Consider the following 16,318-nt stretch of genomic DNA (forward strand, 5'->3'; position numbering starts at 1 on the left):
TACTTTTCGTACTCTTTGGAAGTATAACTCTGGTAGTGAGTGTATCCAGTAGGACAGCTGGCACAGGAAAAAAAATTTCACCTGGAAACTGTGCAGAAATGGAGATAATGTCAGCACAAAATCCAGCTACTCACTTCCCCAAACTCCATGGCCCCAATGTTCTAGTGACACTGCTCCCAGACATTTGGCCAGGTTTAGGTTGATGTACAAAGGTTTCATTCTGTCCTGATTGAACACACGACAACATTTAGCGACTGGTTGTGATGGCGAACAGGCAGTCATTGGTGCTAGTGAGCAGCCTCTTGTCACTAATTTATTGTTGACTGACAGCAAATTAGTGACGGGCTGCTGTGTCCCCTCAGAATTACATCACTCAATCATCTTCAGACCTCCTTTGAAGCACTGGGACCTTTTGCAACATCCAATTCCCCCAAACCCATCCACTCTCGCCTCCATTCTCCTCTCCCACTACATCCTCAAGTCACCCTCTACCCTCAAAGAACAACCATAATCCACTACTCTAAACAAACCCTGCAGTCAGCTGTTACAAAGAAACAAAGAAACCTACAGCACAGGAACAGGCCCTTCAGCCCTCCAAGCCTGCGCCGATCAAGATCCTCTGTCTAGCCTGTCATCTATTTTCTAACGATCTGCATCCATTTTCTCCCTGTCCATCCATGTACCTGTCCAAACATATCTTAAAAGATGCTAACGTGTCTGCGTCTACCACCTCCGCTGGCAACGCGTTCCAGGCGCCCACCACCCTCTGTGTAAAGAACTTTCCACGCATATCTCCCTGAAACTTTCCTCCTCTCACTTTGAACTCATGACCCCTAGTAATTGAGTCCCCCACTCTGGGAAAAAGCTTCTTGCTATCCACCCTGTCTATACCCCTCATGATTTTGTAGACCTCAATCAGGTCCCCCCTCAATCTCCGTCTTTCCAATGAAAATAATCCTAATCTATTCAACCTCTCTTCATAGCTAGCACCCTCCATACCAGGCAACATCCTGGTGAACCTCCTCTGCACCCTCTCCAAAGCATCCACATCCTTTTGGTAAAGTGGCGACCAGAACTGTATACAGTACTCCAAATGTGGCCGAACCAAAGTTCTATACAACTGCAACATGACCTGCCAACTCTTGTACTCAATACCCCGTCCAATGAAGGAAAGCATGCCGTATGCCTTCTTGACCACACTGTTGACCTGCGTTGTCACCTTCAGGGAACAATGGACCTGAACACCCAGATCTCTCTGTTCATCAATTTTCCCTAGGACATTTCCATCTACTGTATAGTTCACCCTTGAATTTGAGCATCACCTTGCATTTGACCGGATTGAACTCCATCTGCCATTTATCTGCCCATCTTTCCAGTCTATCTATATTCTGCTGTAATTTCTGACAGTCCCCTTCACTATCAGCTACTCCACCAATCTTAATGTCATCAGCAAACTTGCTGATCAGACCACCTACACCTTCCTCCAAATCATTTACGTATATCACAAACAACAGTGGTCCCAGCACAGATCTCTGTGGAACACCACTGGTCACAGGTCTCCAATTTGAGAAACTCCCTGCTACTACTACCCTCTGTCTCCTGTTGCCCAGCCAGTCTTTTATCCATCTAGCTAGCACACCCTGGACCCCATGTGACTTCACTTTCTCCATCAGCCTGCCATGGGTAACCTTATAAAACGCCTTACTGAAGTCCATGTATCTGACACCTACAGCCTTTCCCTCATCAATCAACTTTGTCACGTCCTCAAAGAATTCTATTAAATTGGTAAGACATGACCTTTCCTGTACAAAACCATGTTGCCTATCACTGATAAGCCCATTTTCTTCCAAATGGGAACAGATCCTATCCCTCAGAATCTTCTCCAGTAGCTTCCCTACCACTGACGTCAGGCTCACCGGTCTCTCATTACCTGGATTATCCTTGCTGCCCTTTTTAAACAAGGGGACAACATTAGCAAGTCTCCAGTCCTCTGGGGCCTCACCCGTGTCTAAGGACACTGCAAAGATATCTGTTAGGGCCCCGGCTATTTCCTCTCTCGCTTCCCTCAGTAAATTATATGTTACATTATAGTAAGAGCTGTACTCCCAGGAGATGGGACTGAACAAGAATCTGAGACTTACGAGAGCTCTGTATGAGGATACTTGTCCCAGAGACTGTTCGGGTTAGTCACATAACCTTCCTGTAAAAAAAATCATTAAAAATCAGCAATGACAGCTATGGAAGCAGAGAGGAGAAGACAGGGGACCACAGAAGTCGAAAAGGTGAGTGCAGGGGGTGGGGTTAAGATTGTAGTGATGGTTTGAGAGAGTGTAAGAGAGGTTGGGTGGGTGAAAGTAAAGGGAGTAGGCAGGGTGTGTTCAGACTCTGGTCAGACTGTCAACATCCACTTACTGTCACAGCGATGTAAAAGCCCCAGATCCCAGAGGTGAGATGAAGGACTATTAGCTGACCCGACTCATTCAATTTGCTGTGTTTGATCTTCGATAGATGTAGCCGTTTGTTTAATTTCTGAAATGTAAATAGCAGAACTCTGCTTTATTCTGGAAATGTAGATGATGGAAGACAGAACTGAAGCAAATCCTTATTCAATCCAATATTTATTTATACCTCCTCATTCAACCATAGTTTCAAAGTACTTTTCTTCAGTGCTCAAAACTGAATATAACACAAATCAATGTATAATAAATAATAACACACCTTCTCAGTTTAAATAATTTGCCCTCACTTGTCCCTCTACCCTTCTAACTGCCCATCTCACCATCACAGGTCCTCCCTCCCTCCTCTCCATCCACCATACTTTGCTTCTTCTCCCCCTCCTCAATCCCCTTCCCCCTTCACGCCCACTCCTCAGTTACTTACATCAAGTGCATATTCTTGGACAACTGCATGTAGGATAATGGTGATGCAAATATAGAACAAAATGGTGACAAAGTCGCTGGTTCCGTAGAGATAATAAACAACTTCCCCATCTGCAAAGGAGACAGAGAAAGTTTGGATTGAAGACAGAGCAATAAATTGCACACAGATCCCAAAATGTTCTCAGCTCCTCCTTCCACAATGACCATTCACCTTATTTACATGAAACACAGATCCTGTCACTCCCCACCATGACTTCCCGCACTCCCCCCTAACCTTCTCCCCATTTATTCAAACACTTTCAACTCTCTCCAAAGCTTCTCCATGCCAGCCCACACATTTCAATCTCCCATCATAGTTCACTGAGGCAATCTTTGGCCACACTATTTCAGTAAGGACATTCCTAGTAATTACTGAACTTCACATCACTGCCTGAGTAAGGTTCTACACAATAAACAATTAGGGAGAGGGATATTAAACAGAGGTTTGAGTTGAAAAGAGTCAGGGTAAATTTGTAAGGTGCAGATTCAGCTCAGAGCGATAAACAGAGTTCTTAAGTAATTTAAACCAAGTAGCAGTTGTAAATACATAAATTTAAAACAAAATCAAAATAGAGGAAAAAATACAAAACACTGTAAATAGTCAGCAGGTCCCTAATCTTGCTTTATTAACGGGATTGTGGATGTGACTGGCTAGGCCGGTGTTTATTGTCCATCCCTTACTGCCCTTGAACTAAATGTCTCGCTTGACCATTTCAGAGGGCAGTTAAGGATTTGTTGTGGGTCGGGAATCTGTCAGACTGGGCAGGGATGTCACATTTCTCGCCCTAAAGGGCAACAATGGGTTTTATGACAAATCGACAGTGGTTACATGGGTGTAACTGGAAAGGCTTTCTATCCCAGGCTTTCTGATGAAGGGTCTAGGCTCGAAACGTCAGCTTTTGTGCTCCTGAGATGCTGCTTGGCCTGCTGTGTTCATCCAGCTCCACACTTTGTTATCTCTATCTCAGATTTTACTGATTTCCAATTTCACCATTTGCAATGCTGGATCCGAGTCAATGTCCCAGTACTTTAGAAACAAAAACAGAAGTTGCTGGAAAAGCTCAGCAGGTCTGGCAGCATCTGTGACGAGAAATCAGAGTTAATGTTTTGGGTTCGGTGACCCTTCCTCAGTACGTTAGCCTTGGGTTCAGTGATATTACCACTACCACAGAGTTAAACACAAACAGCATTAACATTTCTAGTCACACATGAGCTTTCTTAACTACGGGAGCTAGAATAGGGGAGAATGGAGGTCTAGGCTAGGATAGGGGCTGGGAGAAATTAAATCACAAAGATGCTGTGGAACAAAAGACAGAGGGTATGATGATGTATTAGTAAAGAAACAAAGGACTGGTCGAGAGTAAGTGTCAATGGCAGAATAATGAGTGGCTCTGCTGGAAGCAGAAAATGAAAAACATTCAGGCCAGCACATTGCAAAAATCTGAAACAAAATGGTGGACAGAGTTAATGGTCAGAAGTTGTTGAACTCCATGCTGAGTCTTATCTGTAGATTGCCTAAGAGTAAACAAGGTGCTGTTCCCTCAGCTTGCATTAGGCTTCAGTGGGACACTGCAGCAAGCCCAGGATGGTAGCAAGGTGGTTTATTATAATGGCTGTAACTGGAGGTCAAGTTCACTCTTATAGAGAGCGGAGGTGCTCCTACAAAGCGGCCGCACAGTCAGTGCTTGGTCTCTCTGGTGTAAAGGAGACAATTAGACCATAAAGTATAGGAGCAAAATTACACCATTTGGCCAACTGAGTCTGCTCCACCATTTGATCATGGCTACAGATAACAAGGTGTAGAGCAGGATGAACATAACAAGCCAAGCAGCATCAGAGGATCAGGAAAGCTGACGTTTCAGGCCTCGACCCTTCTTCTTTGATCGTGGCTGATGTGTTTCTAAACCCCATTATCCTTGATTCCCATATCAATCAAAAACCTCACTGTCTAACTCAATTACTTTGCCTTGTGAGCAGCAAACACACTGGACTAGATAAAGACTAGAATGAAAGAAATACAAATGAAGGCACTCAGACAGGGAGGGGCGAAGGGGTGAACAGGTGTGCGCGTGCGTGAGTGAGTGAGCGAGCGAGCGAGAGAGAGAGATTTCCAGCATACAACTTACAGGAAGTAGGTGAAGAAATTTAAATTCTTTGGTCATGGTTTTACAAATTACTTGTGCTTCACAAACTTGTCAATTAGATTAGAAAATTACAAACTCCATAGTTAAAGTATAACTCAGGAAATTCCAAATCTGTTACTCCAACATCTATTGTGGGTGTGAATTGGGAATTGATTATCAGAATGATTGAATACTTCAAAGAAACTGAGCAGATTAGAGACAAAACAGAATTTGAAACAATACAGCATGTCAATTAAACAAATAAGATTTCTGAAGGAAGTAAGTGAAGTGGAAGACAAGGTAATCTGTCTAAATGGATGCCCAGAAGGCATCAAATAAGGTTCCATAAGAGAGAATGTTGCATGAAAGGCCATTGAACTGAAGACAAATGGTTGACTTGGTTGTGCTACTGGTGACAGCACATTGGTTAGCTCAGTTGGTTGGACAGCTGGTTTGTGACGCAAGGTAATGCCAAAAGATGGAGTTCTAGTCCTGCACTGACTGTAGTTACCATGAAGATCCTGCCGTAATCTCCCTGTTCGCCTGAGGTGTAGTGGCCCTCAAGTTAAACTTGGCACCAGAGCTCGCTCGCTCTCATGAGAAAACAGTCCTATGGTCCTCTGGGATGGTGGCAACTTGACTTTTATTCATGCTAATGCCTGTTTTACCTGAACCTCCTTTTGAATTATGTATATTTTTATGCAACCTGGATGGAGGTGTTATGACACAACTCTGGTGCAGATGGGACTTGAACCTTTGGTCCAGAGATAGGGACACTACCGGTGCATCACCTGATCTCCTCCTTTTTGGAATGACTGCTATTACCTCTGACTGGTGTATTGCAAAGGAAATGAAGAACTGCTATTCTCACCAGCATCACAAAAGCCGGAAGATTTTACAAAACACGGAGAATCCTGCAATTTCCCAGGCTTTTAGACTCTGCTTAAAGGAAAACATTGGACCAAGTTTTTCTACTTTACAGGAATTACTAGTTATTAACAGTTATCAGGCTCCAGCCAAAGTTAAACAGTTATGATCAGTCAACGTATAATTTGACTGTTTAAATCTCCAACATTCTAAATTATAAATTACCCTTCTACGCACACATGTGTGCACACAGACAGGGACTGAAGGAAAAATAGCCACGGCTATGATGGACAGAGGTGGGGGAAAGACTGGGAAGGGCACTGTTCACAGGGTTTAGAACATAGAACATTACAGCACAGTACAGGCCCTTCGGCCCTCGATGTTGTGCCGATCTGTCATACTGATCTCAAGCCCATCTAACCTACACTATTCCATGTACGTCCATATGCTCATCCAATGACGACTTAAATGTACCTAAAGTTGGCGAATCTACTACCGTTGCAGGCAAAGTGTTCCATTCCCTTACTACTCTCTGAGTAAAGAAACTACCTCTGACATCTGTCGTATATCTTTCACCCCTCAATTTAAAGCTATGCCCCCTCGTGCTCGCTGTCACCATCCTAGGAAAAAGGCTCTTCCTATCCACCCTATCTAACCCTCTGATTATTTTATATGTTTCAATTAAGTCACCTCTCAACCTTCTTCTCTCTAATGAAAGCAGCCTTAAGTCCCTCAGCCTTTCCTCCTAAGACCTTCCCTCCATACCAGGCAACATCCTAGTAAATCTCCTCTGCACCCTTTCTAAAGCTTCCACATCCTTCTTATAATGCGGTGACCAGAACTGTACGTAATACTCCAAGTGCAGCCGCACCAGAGTTTTGTACAGCTGCAGCATAATCTCTTGGTTCCGGTACTCGATCCCTCTGTTAATAAAAGCTAAAACACTGTATGCCTTATTAACAGCACTGTCAACCTGGGTGGCAACTTTCAAGGATCTGTGTACATGGACACCAAGATCTCTCTGCTCATCTACACGACGAAGAACCTTACCATTAGCCCAGTACTTTGCCTTCCGGTTACTCCTACCAAAGTGCATCACCTCACACTTGTCCGCATTAAACTCCATTTGCCACCTCTCAGCCCAGCTCTGCAGCTTATCTATGTCTCTCGGCAACCTGCAGCATCCTTCGTCACTATCAACAACTCCACCAACCTTAGTGTTGTCTGCAAATTTACTAACCCATCCTTCTACGCCCACATCGAGGTCATTTGTAAAAAATGACAAACAGCAGTGGACCCAACACCGACCCTTGCGGTACACCACTAGTAACTGGTCTCCAGGATGAACATTTCCCATCAACTACCACCCTCTGTATTCTTTCAGCAAGCCAATTTCTGATCCAAACTGCTCTATCTCCCGCAATCCCATTCCTCCGCATTTTGTACAATAGCCTACTGTGGGGAACCTTATCGAACGCCTTGCTGAAATCCATGTACACCACATCAACCGGTTTACTCTCATCTACCCGTTTGGTCACCTTCTCAAAGAACTCAATAAGGTTTGTGAGGCACGACCTACCCTTCACAAAACCGTGCTGACTATCCCGAATCAATTTATTCTTTTCTAGATGATTATAAATCCTATCCCTTTTCCAACACTTTACCAACAACTGAGGTAAGGCTCACTGGTCTATAATTACCAGAGTTGTCTCTACTCCCCTTCTTGAACAGGGAACCACATTTGCTATCCTCCAGTCGTCTGGCACTATTCCTGTAGACAGTGACGAGGTAAAGATCAATGCCAAAGGCTCGGCAATCTCCTCCCTGGCTTCCCAGAGGATCCGAGGATAAATCCCATCCGGTCCAGGGGACTTATCTATCTTCACACTCTGTAGGATTTCTAATACCTCTTCCTTGTGAACCTCAATCCCACCTAGTCTAGTAGCCTGTATCTCAGTATTGTCCTCGACAACATTGTCGTTTTCTAGAGTGAATACTGTCAAAAAATATTCATTTAGTGCTTCCCCTATCTCCTCTGACTCCACACACAACTTCCCACTACTATCCTTGATTGGCCCTAATCTTACTTTCGTCATTCTTTTATTTCTTAAATACCTATAGAAAGCCTTAGGGTTTACCCTGATCCGAGCCGCCAACAACTTCTCATGTCTCCTCCTGGCTCTTCTGAACTCTCTCTTTAGGTCTTTCCTGGCTTCCTCGTAGCCCTCAAGCGCCCTAACTGAGCCTTCACATCTCATCCTAACAGAAGCCTTCTTCTTCCTCTTGACCAGAGATTCCACCTCCTTCGTAAACCACGGCTCCCGCACTCTACAGCTTCGTCCCTGCCTGACAGGTACATACTTACTTTGTATTTGCTGGGTTTGCTGAGATAAATCTTATTCTGTCCAGAATATTACTAAATAATCTTTCTTTTCTGGATTCTTTAACTTGCTGGTCTGTAAACCTTCTCCCATCGCTGCTTGAACCAGAAGTTGTATAACCAGCACTTACTTTTAATTTACTCGTGGGATGTGGGTGTCTCTGGCTGGGCCCAGCATTTCTTGCCTGTCCCTAGCTGCCCCTTGAGAAGGTGATGGTGACCTGCCTCCTTGAACCACTGCAGTCCACGTGCTGTAGGTTGACCCACAATGCCATTAGGGAAAGAATTCCAGGAATTTGACCCAGTGACAGTTAAGGAATGGTGATGTATTTCCAAGTCAGGATGGTGAATGGCTTGGAGGGAAATTTACAGGGGTGGTGCTCCCAAATATTTGTTGCCCTTCTGTTTTAGATAGAAGTGGTCGTGGATTTGGCAGGTGCTCCCTCAAGACTTTTGGTGGATTTCTGCAGTGTGTAGACAGTACACACTGCTGCTACTGAGCATCAGTGGTGGGGGGAGTGGGACGTTTGTGGATGTGGTACCAATCAAGCGGCTGCTTCGTCCTGGATGATGTCAAGCTTCTGGAGTGTTGTTGGGGCTGCACTCATCCAGGCAAGTGGGGAGTATTCCATCACACTCCTGAGTTGTGCCTTATAGATGGCTTTGGGGAGTCACAAGGTGAGTTACCCGCCACAGTATTCCCAGCTTCTGGCCTGCTCTTGTAGCCGCTGTGTTTGTGACGATTTCAACCGAGTTTCTGGTCAATGGTGACCCCCATGGTATTGATAGTGGGTGATTCAGTGATGGTAACACCATCAAACATCAACAGACAGTGGTTAGATTGTTTCTTATTGGTGATGATCATTGCCTGGCATTTGTGTGGCGTGACTGTTACTTGCCACTTGTCAGGCCAAGCCTAGACATTGTCCAGATCTTGTTGCATTTGAATACAGATTGCTTCAGTATCTGAGGGGTCACGAACAGTGCTGAACATTGTGCAATCATCAGCAAACATCCCCATTTCTGACCTTATGAAGGAGGGAAGGTCATTGAGGAAGCGGCTAAAGATGATTGGGCCTAGGACACTACCGTGAGGAACTCCTGCAGAGTTGTCCTGGAGCTGAGATGACTGACCTCCCACAACCATGACCATCTTCCTAGGTGTCAGGTTTGACTCCAACCAGCAGTTTTCCCCCGATATCCATCGATGCAAGTTTTGCTAGAGTTCCTTGATGTCGACATTCGGTCAAATATGGCCTTTATGTCAAGGACCCCACCACTGGGATTCAGAGATAGTAGGAACTGCCGATGTTGGAGAATCTGAGGTAACAAGGTGTTGGAGCTGGATGAACACAGCAGGTCAAGCAGAATTTCAGATTTTTCAGAATTTTCTGAAGGAGCGTCTAGGCCTGAAACGTCAGCTTTCCTGATCCTCTGATGCTGCTTGGCCTGCTGTGCTCATCCAGCCCTACACCTTGTTATCTCTGGGATTCAGCTTTTTTTTGTCCTTGTTTGAACCAAGGCTGTAATGAGGTTAGGAGCTGAGTGGCCCTGGCGGAACCCAAACTGGGTGTCACTGAGCAGGTGCTGCTTGATAGCAATGTTGATTCCCTCAGACCCAGCCTAGCAGCTATGTCCTTTAGTACCTGAACAGCTCGATCAGTAGTACAAGATAACAAAGTGTGGAGCTGGATGAACACAGCAGGCCAAGCAGTATCTCAGGAGCACAAAAGCTGACGTTTCGGGCATTGATCCTTCATCAGAAAAGGGGGCTGGGAAGAGGATTCTCAAATAAATAGGGAGAGTGGGGGAGGCGGACCAAAGATGGATAGAGAAGATAGGTGGAGAGGAGACAGACAAGTTAAAGGGGTGGGGATGAAGCCTGTAGAGGTGAGTATAGGTGGGGAGGTAGGGAGGGGATAGGTCAGCCCGGGGAGGATGGACAGGTCAAGGGGGCGGGATGAGGTTAGTAGGTAGGAAATGGAGGTGCAGATTGAGGTGGGAGGAAGGGATAGGTAAGAGGAAGAACAGGTTAGGGAGGCGGGGACAGGCTGGGCTGGTTTTGGGATGCAGTGGGGGGAGGGGACGCGCTGGGCTGGTTTTGGGATGCAGTGGGGGGAGGGGAGATTTTGAAGCTTGTGAAGTCCACATTGATACCATTGGGCTGCAGGGTTCCCAAGCGGAATATGAGTTGCTGTTCTGCAACCTACGGGTGGCATCATTATGGCACTGCAGGAGGCCCAAGATGGACATGTCGTCTGAGGAATGGGAGGGGGAGTTGAAATCGTTTCTAAGGAATGCAAGGAGGGTTGAAATGGTTTTCGCCCCCGCCTCCCTAACCTGTTCTTCCTCTCACTTATCTGCTCCTCCCACCACAAGCCGCACCTCCATTTCCTACCTACTAACCCCATCCCGCCTCCTCGACCTGTCCGTCCTCCCCGGACTGACCTATCCCCTCCCCACCTCCTCACCTGTACTCACCTCTACAGGGTCCATCCCCGCCCCTTTAACTTGTCTGTCTCCTCTCCACCTATCTTCTCCTCTGTCGATCTTCGGTCCGCCTCCTCCTCTCTCCCTATTTATTTCAGAACCCTCTCCCCATCCCCCTCTCTGATTAAGGGTCTAGGCCCGAAACGTCAGCTTTTGTGCTCCTGAGATGCTGCTGGGCCTGCTGTGTTCATCCAGCCTCACATTTTGTTATCTCGGATTCTCCAGCATCTGCAGTTCCCACTATCTCGATCAGTAGTGCTGCTGCTGCTGAGCCACTCTTGGCGGTGGACATTGAAATCCCCCACCCAGAGTTTATTTCGTGCCCTTGCCCCCCTCAGTGCTTCCTCTCAGTGTTGCTCAACATGGAGCTGTACTGATTCATCAGCTGAGTGAGGATGGTACATGGTAATCAGCAGGAGGTTTCCTTGCCCGTGGTCACCAGTAGATTCTCATTTCCAGGGATTTTTTTTTTACTGAATTCAAATTCCACAACTTGCCGTGGCAGGATTTAAATCTAACTGTAATTCACATTGATCGTCTCATAAGAATACCACTAGGCCATCACCTTGCCTATCTAGTTAATGGCAGCAAATGTCTCAACAATCTTTAGTTTTTAAACATTGTTCTTTACCTACTTCAGCCCACAACCTAAACTATAGAACAATAAAATGGGCGGCACGGTGGCTCAGGGGTTAGCACTGCAGCCTCAGAGCGCCAGGGACCCAGGTTCAATTCCAGCCTCGGGTAACTGTCTGTGTGGAGTTTGCACATTCTCCCCGTGTGTGTGTGGGTTTCCTCTGGGTGCTCCAGTTTCCTCCCACAGTCCAAAGATGTGCAGGCTTGGTGGATCGGCCATGGGAAATTGCCCGTAGTATTCAGGGGTGTGTGGGTTATAGGGGGAATAGGTCTGGGTGGGGCACTCCAAAGGGCGGTGTGGACTTGTTGGGCCGAAGGGCCTGTTTCCATATTGTAGGGAATCTAATCTAATCTAAAATGACAGGGTCTTTACAATATTCTATGCTTTCTCCTCGTTGATCCTGTTTGAACATCTCCATCATTGTAAACCGTTTCTCCTGATCTCCCTATCAACTTCTTTCAGAATCCTTTAAACATCCAAGTGTAGTTTCACTCATATGATCCCTATTACAGAGGAACTGTATTTTGAACAAAAGCTAAACTCGTGAGTACAGACCCAAACTGTTTAAAAGAATGAGAGACAATCTCATTGAAATATTCAGGATTATTAAGGGGATTGACAGGGTAAATGCTGACAGGATGTTTCCCCTCAGGGGAGAGCGTAGGACCAGACAGCATTGTTTCAGAGTAAAGGGGCACCCGTTTCAGACTGAGAAGAGGAGGGCTTTCTTCTCTCAGAGGGTTGAGTGTCTTTGGATCTCCTTGCTACTTTGAGCTGTGGGGACGGAGTCCTAAGCAGAGATAGATTCTTGATCAGTCAGGAAATTGAGGATTATGGGGAAACGGCAGGGAAGTGGACATGAGGAGAGCTGGATCAGCCATGATCCAGTGAATGGTGGAACAGGTTCTGGCCTACTTCCGTTCCTAATTCTTCTACTCTTACATAAACCTCAGACTCCTTCACTCCATTGTAAATAATCCCAGTCTAATCAACCTCTCTTTAGAAATGAAGCACTCCAGCCCAGGCAACATCTTGGTAAATCTCCTCTGCACCGTCTACAGTGCAATCCCATCCCTCCTAAAATCTGGATTCTGGAATTGCACACTGTATTCTACATGTGGCTAAACAGCTTTCTATCCAGTTCCATCATAACTTCCCTGCTCTGACATTTTTTGCCTCAGCCAATAAAGGCAAGCATTCCACATGTCTCCTAAACCACTTCACCCACCCTGTTCTGACACCTTCACTGGGGCCAGTGTTTATGCACAAAGGACCCCAAACCTCAGTGCTTCCCAGGGTACTCCCGTTCACCACGTATACCCTTGCCTTATATGTCCTGCCCAAGTGCATCACCTCATTAGTCTGGACTGAATTCCATTTGTCACCGATCAACCTGCTTCTATCCTTCTGCAATCTATTCTCATTATCTGCCCCCTGCCCTGCCAATTTTCCTAACAGCTGCAAATTTAGAACATAGAACATAGAACATAGAACATAGAACAGTACAGCACAGAACAGGCCCTTCAGCCCACAATGTTGTGCCGACCATTGATCCTCATGGATGCACCCTCAAATTTCTGTGACCATATGCATGTCCAGCAGTCTCTTAAATGACCCCAATGACCTTGCTTCCACAACTGCTGCTGGCAACGCATTCCATGCTCTCACAACTCTCTGCGTAAAGAACCTGCCTCTGACATCCCCTCTATACTTTCCACCAACCAGCTTAAAACTATGACCCCTCGTGCTAGCCATTTCTGCCCTGGGAAATAGTCTCTGGCTATCAACTCTATCTATGCCTCTCATTATCTTGTATACCTCAATTAGGTCCCCTCTCCTCCTCCTTTTCTCCAATGAAAAGAGACCGAGCTCAGTCAACCTCTCTTCATAAGATAAGCCCTCCAGTCCAGGCAGCATCCTGGTAAACCTCCTCTGAACCCTCTCCAAAGCATCCACATCTTTCCTATAATAGGGCGCCCAGAACTGGACGCAGTATTCCAAGTGCGGTCTAACCAAAGTTTTATAGAGCTGCAACAAGATCTCACGACTCTTAAACTCAATCCCCCTGTTAATGAAAGCCAAAACACCATATGCTTTCTTAACAACCCTGTCCACTTGGGTGGCCATTTTAAGGGATCTATGTATCTGCACACCAAGATCCCTCTGTTCCTCCACGCTGCCAAGAATCCTATCCTTAATCCTGTACTCAGTTTTCAAATTCGACCTTCCAAAATGCATCACCTCGCATTTATCCAGGTTGAACTCCATCTGCCACCTCTCAGCCCATCTCTGCATCCTGTCAATGTCCCGCTGCAGCCTACAACAGCCCTCTACACTGTCAACGACACCTCCGACCTTTGTGTCGTCTGCAAACTTGCTGACCCATCCTTCAATTCCCTCGTCCAAGTCATTAATAAAAATTACAAACAGTAGAGGCCCAAGGACAGAGCCCTGTGGAACCCCACTCACCACTGACTTCCAGGCAGAATATTTTCCTTCTACTACCACTCGCTGTCTTCTGTTGGCCAGCCAATTCTGTATCCAAGCAGCTAAGTTCCCCTGTATCCCATTCCTCCTGACCTTCTGAATGAGCCTTCCATGGGGAACCTTATCAAATGCCTTACTGAAGTCCATATACACCACATCCACAGCCTGACCCTCATCAACCTTACTAGTCACATCCTCAAAAAACTCGATAAGGTTTGTAAGGCATGACCTACCCCTCACAAAGCCGTGTTGACTGTATTTGATCAAGCCATGCTCTTCCAGATGGTCATAAATCTTATCCCTCAGAATCCTTTCTAACACCTTGCAGACGACAGACGTGAGACTTACCGGTCTATAATTGCCGGGGATTTCCCTATTTCCTTTCTTGAAGAGAGGAATTACATTTGCCTCTCTCCAGTCCTCAGGTACGACTCCAGTGGAGAGCGAGGATGCAAAGATCTTCGCAAGTGGCGAAGCAATTGCATTTCTCGCTTCCCAAAGCAGCCGAGGACAAATCTGATCCGGGCCTGGCGACTTGTCAATCTTAATGTTTGACAAAATTTTCAGTACATCAGCTTCCTCTATCTCTATCCATTCCAGCATGCACACCTGCTCTTCAAAGGTTTCATTCACTACACAGGTCGTTTCTTTCGTAAAGACAGAAGCAAAAAACTCATTTAGGGCTTCCCCTACCTCCTCAGGCTCCACACACAAGTTCCCTATGCTATCCCTGATCGGCCCTACTCTTTCTTTGACCATTCTCTTATTCCTCACGTAAGTGTAAAATGCCTTTGTGTTTTCCCGGATTCCTTCTGCCAAGCCTTTCTCGTGCCCCCTCCTGGCTCTCCTCAGACCATTTTTGAGCTCCTTCCTTGCCTGCATGTAATCCTGTCTAGCTGAACTTGACCCTAGCTTCCTCCACCTTATGTAAGCTACCTTCTTCCTTTTCACTAGAAGCTCCACCGCTCTCGTCATCCAAGGTTCCTTTATCTTACCCCGTCTTGCCTGTCTCAGAGGGACATATTTACTCATCACTCCCAACAACTGTTCCTTAAACCATCTCCACATGTCTATAGTTCCCTTACCATGGAACAACTGCTCCCAGTCCAGGCTTCCTAACTCGTGTCTAATCGCATCATAGTTTCCTCTTCCCCAATTAAATATCCTCCCATTCTGCCTAATCCTCTCCTTCTCCATAGCTATGTAGAATGAGAGAGTGTTATGGTCACTATCACCAAAATGCTCTCCCACCACAAGATCTGATACCTGCCCCGGCTCGTTTCCGAGCACCAAGTCTAGAATGGCCTCTCCCCTCGTCGGCCTGTCAACGTACTGCGTTAGGAAACCCTCCTGAACACACCTTACAAAAACAGCTCCATTCAAATCTTCTGCTCGAAGGAGGTTCCAATCAATATTAGGAAAGTTAAAGTCACCCATTACAACAACCCTACTGCATCCACACTTTTCCAAAATCTGTCGACCTATGCTTTCTACAATCTCCCTGCTGCTATTGGGGGGCCTGTAGTAAACCCCTAACGAGGTGACTACTCCCTTGCTGTTCCTAATTTCCACCCATACTGACTCAGTAGGCAGATCTTCCTCGACAATGGAAGCTTCTGTAGCTGTGATACCCTCTCTGATTAGTAGTGCTACACCCCCTCCTCTTTTTCCCCCCTCCCTATTCTTTTTAAATGTTCTAAACCCTGGAATATCCAGCAACCATTCCAGCCCATGAGAAACCCATGTCTCTGTTATGGCCACAACATCATAGCACCAGGTACTGATCCATGCTCTAAGTTCATCACTTTTATTCCTGATACTCCTTGCATTAAAGCAAACACACTTTAACCGATCCCTTGGTTCCTTCCCAGGAAAATCCTTCCCACTAGCTGGTCTACCTCTTGCTACTGCCTCACCTGCATCAACGCTCACCTCTGGTATACAGCTCAGGTTCCCACCCCCCTGCCATACTAGTTTAAACCCTCTCGAACTACTCGAGCAAACCTTCCACCCAGGACATTGGTCCCCTTCCAGTTCAGATGCAACCCGTCCTTCTTGTACAGGTCCCACCTTCCCCAGAAGGCATCCCAATTATCAACATATCTGAAACCCTCCCTCCTACACCAGCTGCGTAGCCACGTGTTCAGCTGCGCCCGCTCCCTGTTCCTCACCTCGCTATCTCGTGGCACCGGTAGTAAACCAGAGAACACTACTCTGTTCGTCCTGCTCTGCAGCTTCCATCCTAACTCCCTGAAATCACTTTTTATATCCTCAAACCTATTTCTGGCTATATCATTTGTGCCAATATGTAACACGATTTCTGGCTGTTCACCCTCCCCTTTCAGAACTTTATACACCCGATCGGAGACGTCCCGGACCCTGGCACCAGGGAGGCAACATACCTTCCGGGAATCCC

The 16,318-nt window shown here is 46.3% G+C and overlaps 1 protein-coding gene across 2 annotated transcripts in view; it reads right to left on the bottom strand.

Annotated features, from left to right (window-relative positions):
* Positions 1-16,318, bottom strand: part of tram2 (translocation associated membrane protein 2) — a 37,826-nt gene that overhangs the window by 13,004 nt on the left and 8,504 nt on the right. For both annotated transcript variants that reach the window (XM_048536573.1, XM_048536572.1), the window contains exons 3-6: positions 2,881-2,990; positions 2,413-2,529; positions 2,142-2,200; positions 4-88 (exon numbers count right to left, since the gene is read on the bottom strand). In XM_048536573.1, the coding sequence (XP_048392530.1) occupies positions 4-88; positions 2,142-2,200; positions 2,413-2,529; positions 2,881-2,990 (371 nt within the window). The remainder of the gene's footprint in view (positions 1-3; positions 89-2,141; positions 2,201-2,412; positions 2,530-2,880; positions 2,991-16,318) is intronic.

Source organism: Stegostoma tigrinum, chromosome 9, assembly GCF_030684315.1.
Source record: "Stegostoma tigrinum isolate sSteTig4 chromosome 9, sSteTig4.hap1, whole genome shotgun sequence".
Lineage (NCBI taxonomy): Eukaryota > Metazoa > Chordata > Chondrichthyes > Orectolobiformes > Stegostomatidae > Stegostoma > Stegostoma tigrinum.